This window comes from Fulmarus glacialis, unplaced genomic scaffold, assembly GCF_000690835.1.
Source record: "Fulmarus glacialis isolate BGI_N327 unplaced genomic scaffold, ASM69083v1 scaffold13935, whole genome shotgun sequence".
NCBI lineage: Eukaryota > Metazoa > Chordata > Aves > Procellariiformes > Procellariidae > Fulmarus > Fulmarus glacialis.
The window spans coordinates 14,122-24,182 of NW_009215023.1; the positions used below are offsets into that span (position 1 = coordinate 14,122).

Here is a 10,061-nt window from a genome sequence, read left to right on the forward strand (position 1 = left end):
AACTAAGCATGGGTGAGATTATCTACAGTATAACTTAACATTTGCAGATGTCATTCTTGAGGAAGAACAACTATATCAAATGCAATTTAGAAAAAAAGAAACTCATCAAGGGTTTAAGACAAATATACTGCCGAAGCAGCAAAATGGCTGGAGCAAGTTAATGAGCAGATTTTCATCAACACTGTGAACCACACAGTATCTGATTCAGTCTGCTATCTATGATATGCATGGCGGAAAATATAGTCCTTTTTCCCTTTCAATTGCTGCTGAATGAATAATTGGCGCTTTCAAACATTTGGATAGCTAATTGTCAAAAATAAAGTAGTGGGTTATTGTTACACTTACAAGAATAGAATTAAATACATGTAAGCACTAATTAAAATTAAATCTATCAATAAACATGAATAATGAACCAGATAATATTTGATGAAAAATAGTTCAATTCAAAAAAAAAAACAAAACCCAAACCCAAAACCTGTTTATCGACTGAACGCTATATTTTCCAGTAGGGAAAAGTCTGACCCATATTTAGGGTAGAATGTTACAAAATTCAGAATTTAGATATTCTTCAAGTACAGTTGTTCACAAAGTTCCCTCCCCTACATTTTGAATACAACTTTAATATATTCATAACTTACTGAAATGAAATGCCTCTTAGAAAGATGAAGGGCAAGAATCTAAAGGTGCTTCATCTAGGAATATTAAGCTTAAATGGTTATTGCTATTTACTAGTTATACCTTAAAAGTAAAATATGAAATGTCATACAACTTGGTTTTCTCTCAAAAGAGGATACAATGGTACCTAAGAGAAAATGTTAATGTCACAAGTCCTTGTCCCTGCCTTATAATCTTTCATTTTAATTGTAATTAACTTTTCAAAAAAAGACGCAATGCTTGTTGACAATTCTGAATCTTATACTCTAAAACAAAATAAATTTTTCTGAACCTTTAAAAGAAAATACCTCAATGATGGTTGGTTTTCCCACATTTTCTACAGTTGGTGAGCCATACAGCACCCCATCACTATATGGTGTCCTTTGTATATAGCGTAGCCATCCAGGTCTGTCAGGGTAACCCATTAAGTTGGTATTAAATGTTATAGGATCATTACTTACTTCACCTAGATAAGAAAAATTATATTATTATATTAGAGTATTTACAAGAAAATACTATACACTTTGATTTTGATGTTTCCATTAGAAAATCTTAGTCTGTCTTCCAGTTATGTCTTCTAAACATTTCCAAAAAGAAAAAAAAAAAAAAAAAGAAAAAAAATTGCTAACCTTCACCATATCAGAAATATGTGAACTCCTACTCAGCACTTGTAAGTATTAAGAAATTCGTATCTGAAAAGTGTAACCAACTGCAGAGATGAATGTGCTTGTACTTCTTAGACTCCTGGCTAACCCTGTGTGCTTGCACTCATTAACTAGTAGGTCTGATTTTTCACCTACAACTGAAGCATCTAACCTTACTGATAAAAGCACAAAGGTCTCAGTCCTTTAATTCCCTCAAAAACCTTCTTTTATTTATGGTTTTAATAATGGCTCTGGAAACCCAGTGTACCTGGGTGGGCTTACTGTACAGAGTGGCTGTGTAATCAACAATGTCTGAAAGCTTCTCTTAGCATCAGGATGTACATACAGGTCTTCAGCACAAACAGCCTGGCAGTAGGTTTTTTTAGAGAACAAATTAATTCAAAAAAGGACCAGACATTCCTGCAAAATGGATCCACTGATGGCTACTAAATACAATGCTCCAGATGCAATCGCTAAAAGCCCCTGAAGTTAAACCACTACAACAGTTCTCGTGGTTCTTATTGATACTCTTCCAAATGGCCAGATTTGACTTCTGTTTACTTTAGCTTTTGTAAGCACTACAAGATCCTCACCATTGAGGCATGAGCACCTTACAGCTGAGACACCAAACTTGGGCAAATCTGCTCCGAGCCTGCACAGACACCTCTGCACTGCGCTCCTCCAGCTCAGCTTTGAAATGGCAACAGCAGCAATCGTAGGACAAGTGACAAGAGAAGATGACAGGCAGGCTGGTACAGAAGGCAGAAACTGAGCCCAGTGAAGAAAGAACAGCTGTCATCTCCTCCAGAGAGGAACAAAGAGACTGAGACCTGTTGCCAAAGGCTAACTCGTTTTCAGGTACGTATTTACACATCGGGCTGTGGGTAAAAGGAACCAAAACCACACCAAACCAGCACCAGGGTGTAACGCAACTTTCCTCGCAATTCTCTTGGGACGTCCCAGTAATCTAATCTATTGCATTCATAATAAAATTCCCAGCATCATACATGATTTGGGGAAAAATCTGAAAGCCATCTGTGATACATTCTGTTTTGCCCTTCATCAAGGTAGGCCATCCTAATGATCCAGCACAGCAGATAAAAATAAAAGGACCATGGTAACAGCTGGCCTTACAGTGAATTTCTGATATGATCACAATCATCCATGGGTACAACAATTTCAGCAGTACTTGAGATCAGATTCATACTGCCTTTGAATCACATGAATGTCAAGACAGGCTGAGACTGTAAGGATTCGAAAGACAATCCATTTTTAGTAAAATTTCCAGGTTCCTTCCATCTATGTGCCAAAAATGGGAGAAAACTGGGACAGAGGCAAACTTCACTCTGCCAGTCACTGTTACATGAAATGAAGACTCAAGGTATACATGTCAAGAAAAAACATCCATTTTTCAAGGAGAGTAAATTTTTAAAATATTTGGGTTTATTCATGACAAAATTTAACCAATGCTAATAGAAGCTTATTTCTTCTTTAAAGTGAGTTTTGAAAACAGTAATCTCAAATCAATTCAAAAGCTTATTAATCAAACAGGTCTTGATTATGTGTGCCCCGTACATTTATTATAGGTTTTTCCTATTTTTATAGGAAAATAGGATAGTTATATTTCTATGAATAGGATACACTTATATATTTATTATTCCTTTTCATTGTTGATAAGCATGTGGGGCAGAATGTTCTCTCTTTCTCTTTCTCCCCCTAGATTGCTTATACATATTCTAACCTGCCAATGTCAGTCCTTTAGGTTTGCCTTAGGTGTATGTCAAAACACCATACTTGGGAAATCACAGCTCTTCCTCTAAAAACAAACTGCTTACTAACATTAAACTCCTAAAAATAGGAAGAAGGCTGAATCCAAAGAAACATTTGTTTTAAATGAAAGAAAAATTCATTATGTAGTCTCATATCTGATTTAATCTTCTATTTTGTCTCAAGTTTACGATATGCTTTCAAAGCGCTCCTTCATATAGCCTGATACATACTACATCTGAAATGGTGATCAGATAAACGGCATTTTTAACAGACATAATTATTAAACTTCCACGATTTCATGTTTAATGCGAAAGTGAAGAAAAGGCATACTTCCTAATCTCAGATATATAACATGTTATTACGCCTTCCCAAATATAAGTACATTTTTCACAATACGCAATTACATGCATTTTTTCACAAACGAGATCACAAACCAGAACATTTTAAACTTGTAGGACCACATATCTATTTGAAGATATTTCAATAGAAACTAAAAACAGTCCTTTGTATGTTATATGCTGAACTGTAAGGTATGCTAAATACACTTGAATTTTTTTAAACATTTTTTTTTTTCCCTACATTTTTATACAATATGGAAGATCTTAGCATCCCATACCAGGCTTTGGGTAAGGAGGAAATTCCCCCTTAAAGTACTCTCTCTCCAAAACATGAACAAAAAGAACTCCAGCAGAAGGATACACATTCCGATCAGAGTGCACCTTAGACAGAATCGTGTACACTGAAAAGCAGAAGGAAAGATAAGAGACAGAAAAAAGCAAAAATGAGACATGCTCTAGATAATACAGCATGCATTTCAACACCAATGTAGGCAATCTGGGAGAAGGAAAGCAACAAATATTAGATACCTGTTAATAAGTTTTTTAAAAGGTTGCATAGATTTAAGAACAGAATACAGAGCAAACCCTCTCTTTGCCCAACAGAATCCCTTCCAACGTTGCAATAAACAAAACCGGCTATGTTAGGATTTTGGAAGTTGCACGAACTCTTTATTTTTATTGCAATTAAAAAAAACACGAGGGAGGCTATTGTAATTTTATAGTTGGTTTATCTGTGATATTACATGAATAAAAGTACATTAAATGAATGATACAATCGTGTTTTCTCGATATTTTACATAAAAATAAGGAACATGAGAAATATGGAGGAACCTTACCAATCAATGGTACTGATTCCTCACTGAATGGGAACGGCAGATTTTTCAGTTCTTGTGCAGAAAAGGACAAAGCAATTCACTTCAGCTGAGGATTTCTATGAGTTCTTAAAGCTAGACTTTCTTAGACCAGCAAGTTCAGATAATGTACATCTAAAAATCTGGTTAGAGCGCTCATTATTGAAGATGATGTGCTTGTATTGAAGGATAAAACAGAAGGACATGGGCAATTACAGGCCAGTCAGGTGTCACTGATTCCAAACAAAAAAATGAAGCCACATTTTACAGGACTCAGAATTAAAAACCTAAAGGAAACTTAATTCAGAACAACCGGCATATGTAAAAGCAATATGCTCTTTTTTATGTAATTACAAATTTAGTTGATAAAAGCAATTCCTACTTAGGTATAACACATTTGACGCAATATTATATACACATTTTAATGAATCAGAAGAATAAAAAAATTATTATGATATATTAAATGGATAAGAAACCACTTTATCGACAAAAATTTAAACATAAATGGAGAATACTGATCTAATAGGTGTTTCTCATGGTGTCTTAACACGACTGATTGTAGGTCATATTACTATTCCATATTACTACTGAATTTTAAGTCAATGCCCTGAAAGAATCAATAATTGCTGATAAATTTTGTCAATGAGATGAGGATTACACAAGTGGTAAATAAAGATGATACTCACATACACAGAAACACACAGCTACCTGCCTTGCTTGCTAAACTGAAAGAAACTTTATGAGAAGTCACATCTCCGAACAAAGATTATAGGCCATATATCATGGGGGTACTGTCATAGGGAAGAGCGACTCCAAAAGAGACTTCCGAGTCACTGTTACAAACTCGTAAGAACAAACTGGTACCTCCTAGACGATAAAAAGGCTAATTTCAACACTTGGATCAATAAGCAAGATGCATTTGAAATGTGGATCAAGCTCATGTAATTTTCTAATCCTGGTATAATTTTTCCAGCCTTACCATTATACCAACCTTCTTACTTGAGATCCGCTTAAAAAGCCACTGCTAATTAGGTGACATTCCATCCCTTGCACCACGTATTCTGTATGGAATCTCTCTCACCTAATTTTAGATGCCTACAGAAACAACATCCACCACTGAGTTAGTCAGGCTCCTTTTATAGTCAGTGGAAAAGAAACAGACACTTCTAGGGGTTGATTAATTTGATTTCTCCTGTAAAATGAGATGAATCACGTCCTAGATTCCTGACTACACTGACTAGATCTCCACTGACTGCAGAGACAGCTGAGAGGAGATGCAGACATCTGTAATGTAGACCCCTACATTTAGTTACATACTTCCCACTTTTCAAGCCTCATATTGCAGAATTAATAATCTGAAGCTCTGGATATACTATTGATCAAATTCCACAGCAGTTGCTTTTTCCCACTTTTGGAAACCGTTTTTATCACAGTACTGAACAGAGTATCTTTCTAATAATTTAACCTTAAAGACAAAATTAAAATGGATCCTGAAATTTAAATAGTTTATTACAATTTTGTGTGGTTAATAAACCAGTTACTGTAATTTTAATTATGTAGACTTAAGTACAGTAACATAGCTATCTGATTTGTATAATTAAAATTAGTAAATTGATGACCCAAAAAACTTTTGCACCTCACTTCTGTGAATAAGCTGTAAATAGAGCAAGGAAACTAATTAATTTCCGTTAAGAATTTTTCAAGAAAAGCTTAAAAAAGTAATTTATAACATTAATAGAGCAGAAAAGTTGACAAAAATATGGTGGCTGGCTGAAAATGCACCAGATATCTAGAAAAATCCATTCTCCATTTCTGATGCTTTGACTCTACAATGAAAATCCATTTCAAACAGGAAGAACAGTGAAAAAGCAATGTATATTTTCTCCATAAGCAATAGTTTTAGAAAGCAAGAGGGATAATAGAAGCAGTTACTGAAAAAAACCCATATAACATATTTCTTTTGCCTGTTAGAGGAAATCTATTGCCACCACTAAATGCCTAATCATTCCTAGTAATGAGACGTTCTCTGTTGCTGAAGTAAGCATACCAATAAGGACTTCATGAAGATACAAAGGAGTGATCTTGGTGGAAGTCTAAAAATGCCTCTCAGAAGGAAAAAGCCCACAAACCTATTTTATCTTATAATGACAAACACTTTGTAATGACACAAATATGGAGATTAAGAATTCGAAAGTTCTCGCCGCCCTTGTCAGGGAAGCCCTCTTCTTTTTCCCCTATGAAGTTCCTTCAAAACCAGAAGGAAAATGATGAGTCTTCAGCCCACTACAGCAATCACTGCTTTTCAATAATGAAACAAGTGAAATGCTATTTTCTTCAGAAGCTTTTAAAACCCACAATTTTTTTCATAAGACTGCTTGAGACTGGAGACGAATGTGTAATCATCTTAGGCGATCTAGGGATGAAACTGAATATACTTACCAACTTCTAGATACTAATCTAATACAGCAGACTGCCAGATGTGAATTGCCTGGGCAAACTCCCGGGCAAATAAAAAAATCTCAGGGACTGTGAAAGGCTTCTGTAAAACTAACCATGGGAAATTAAAAATCTTCACTACTTAGGATCACAACAGATCCCTGCTAGAAAAAAAGACAGTAGCAGCTACCTTGACAGCACTGTTTTCTTCTTTCTTGTTTCCATATCCCTTGGAGGACTTTCTGTAGATCCCAAGATATATCTGTGCAGAAAGGTTAGAAGTTCTGGAGATTGGGAAAGAAGTAGATTAACTGGGAAATGAAGGTTGGAAAACATGCATCACTCTTTTTGAAACGTACAGGCACTGTCTCAGTTGTTCTTGTAGGTCTTGAACATGGGCACAGCCAGGAATTCAACTAGGATTGTATCAGCCTCCAGCCCAGAGCCTGTTATCAGATACAGATGACCCCCATCTCCAGAAATTTCAGAAGATTTACCATGTTGGTTGAAGCCTGTATGTTGATGATCTTCAGAAAAAAATCCACCTGCAAATTTCTTCTAGGAATTCCAATGGGTTCTCTCCCCATTGATTTTTAGCAGATGAAGCACAATCCCAGAAATAACTTGACTTGGGAGCCAATTCAGATTGCCTGCCTGGATGGCAATCAGTGCAAAGCCTTTTCTCAGCTAGCGTACACTAGCTAAAATATTCTATGTGTACTTGCATAAATGACAGTAAAATAGTCTCTATACATATGTATATGAAAAGATTTTTTTAAATTGTTACAGACAAGTTATTGTATTAAGCAAACTGCAGACAGAGGTATCTCCAAGCAACCAGCCATGATAAGAAAATGTGCAATATTAGGTACACACACAGCCATTATTTCAAGCAAAGCTGTAGGAATAGGAAAAGTTGCAGAAGACTCACGCAGGTCTGTGAATGTTTAAAAGATTGAAGAAATGTAAAATTTTCCAAATTACTTACCTTGAAATAGCACCTTATTCCTAAAACAAGGACATGACTGAAAAAGCAAGAGTGATATTAAAAGCAGATTTGACTGAACCAACATGGGATTTAAACTTACAACCTAAACTCACCATTCTTCTCAACAGCCTTTATTCTGCTGATAATATAACTGTGGGCTTGCTTAGTCGTCCAGTTAACTGTTCCATTATTGCCATCAGCAGAGCTTAACAAAAAAGCTTTTCAGAATAAAACAAATGCAAAAAAAATTAGTCAGATCAACAGACTCCCACAAACCAAGTATCAGATGGGATCAGATGCCTTCTAAACCAGGTTTTGGTTTTAGTCAGAGTTTAGGAACCTCAGGTTAAAAAAATGGTGGTGTTTGATTCGAACATATAATAATCTTTCTGACAGTCACCTTTTTGACACTAATTTTTCCAAATAAGCTGAGTTTGTACTAAATGCTTAAACCTCTGCAGACACTTCTGCTGACATAATTATACTGGTAATAAAGATGATGATGAACATTCTCTGATAAATATATTTGCACTGGCAAAACCTCATACACAGGCAAAGACATATCTGAAGTTACTTTCACTGGCATAGTATATTTTGGCCAAAGTAGGGAAAATAATATAACCAAGAGCACAGCTTTGCTTATATAAAGATGGTTTGCTTATATAAAGACACATGGGGCTGACCGCCTTGCCTAGCAGGCATAGCCAATAATCAATTTTGAAAAAAGAACCAGTTAAAAATGGTTGTCTTCATCCCATGCAGCTAGAACACAGCCTGCAAACAGCTGGATCAGTGTAGCTAAAGGTGCAAGAGGGTTTAAATGTGATGAGGAGCAAAAAAGCAGCTGTGGGGCTGACCGAAAGACTGCATTTCACCAGTAGCAGAACTGCCTAAGCAAGCTCCCTCCTCACTTCCCACTTTTTGTTCTTTTGTTCCCTTTCTTCTGTGATGAATAATAGATGTATCAGCTGTTTGTATAGTTACATGCCAACTGAAAGTGCAGAGGAAAGGAATTGCAGTCAGATGCTAGGAAAGGGAAAGTGGCCATAATAAATAGTCTTTCTTCTGAAATAGTTTGGGAGCAAGAACTCATGTCAAACCCCGATGTCATCAGATTAGCATCTTAACTTTCTTGTAAAAATAGCAATATCAGAAATATCAAGTAGCAGTACTTGCATACAAATACACCAGTTTGCAGGAAGAAATGAACACTTATTGGCAAACACTCCAAGTATGCAAATATCATTTATACTAGAAGCTTAAACATCTCTGGAAACTTCTGCTGACGCAGTTACACTGGTCAGCTATTACATTACTGATACCGCATTCTCCAAACAGAATTTAGGAGGCCCAAGAGATCTGGCTTAAGCAGTAGTCAAGATACACAAATACTCAATCTATGCATGTGAGTGAGCCATGTATTAATGATAATTTACACAAAACACCTAAAATTTAATTGAGGATGAAGTGTAATAAAAAAATTACACGTTCAAATTATCACACCAACACAGTAACGTTTCTAAATTATGAATTTCTGCTAAGTTTATTTAGATTTTCAATACACACAAAGGATCTGATTTAACAAAACATCCACTGTTTTACACCTGTCTTGCAAGACAGACAACTTTCTCCCTGCTGAATTGATCTGCATACATTGCAAGTCTTAAGATAATACCATCCTAGGGATTATCCAATTCAGTACTGCGTATGACCTTTAGTGTAAATTTTCCATAATTCTTGGAACACTCAAGAAATTCCAGAAAGGTAAAATAAAGTTGTTCCAATATTTCTACAGGATGAGCTGGGCAATCAGAGACTTGTCAGCTGCAAACCAGCACCAAGCAAAACAATTAATACAAGATTTTATGACTGAATTATTAAATGGAGAAGAGTATTATCACAGTCAACAAGGATTTAATGCATCTTTTCACTTTTGATGAGCCCACAGGTTTTTTCTGATAAAGATAGCAATGTTATCCTTAAATATACAGTATATCACCTAGCACTTTGATTGAGAAACTAGATAGAAAATCATTCTAGCAGATTTAAATGGAACAAAAAAAAAAAGACAGGTTCCAAGATACATTTTTTAATATAAATGATCAGTAAGTGTCTTTGATTTGGGTTCACAAGTTGTGCTAGGTTTAGCTGTGGGGATTAAAGAGGTTACCCGTCCATCTCTCCACCCTACACTGCATTTCACAGGGAAAAGCAACCAGTGCGCCTGTTTTCAGATCTTAAGAGTTTACAGTGTGATGTTTTAATATAAATAATATCACCATCTATTTGATTTCAAATGACAGGTGTGAAATGAAACAATTCAGGAGCACACTGCCCATTCAACAGCTTTTACCACAGGAATGGCAGTCTCAAGAAGGAG

General features: G+C 35.7%; 1 protein-coding gene across 1 annotated transcript in view; it reads right to left on the bottom strand.

Annotated features, from left to right (window-relative positions):
* SGCE (sarcoglycan, epsilon) overlaps positions 1-3,807 on the bottom strand; it is a gene marked incomplete at both ends in the record, with an annotated part of 16,738 nt that extends 12,931 nt beyond the window's left edge. The window contains 2 exons of the mRNA XM_009578807.1: positions 963-1,120; positions 3,685-3,807. Coding sequence (XP_009577102.1) covers positions 963-1,120; positions 3,685-3,807 — 281 coding nt within the window. The remainder of the gene's footprint in view (positions 1-962; positions 1,121-3,684) is intronic.
* Between the last annotated feature and the right edge of the window lie 6,254 nt (positions 3,808-10,061).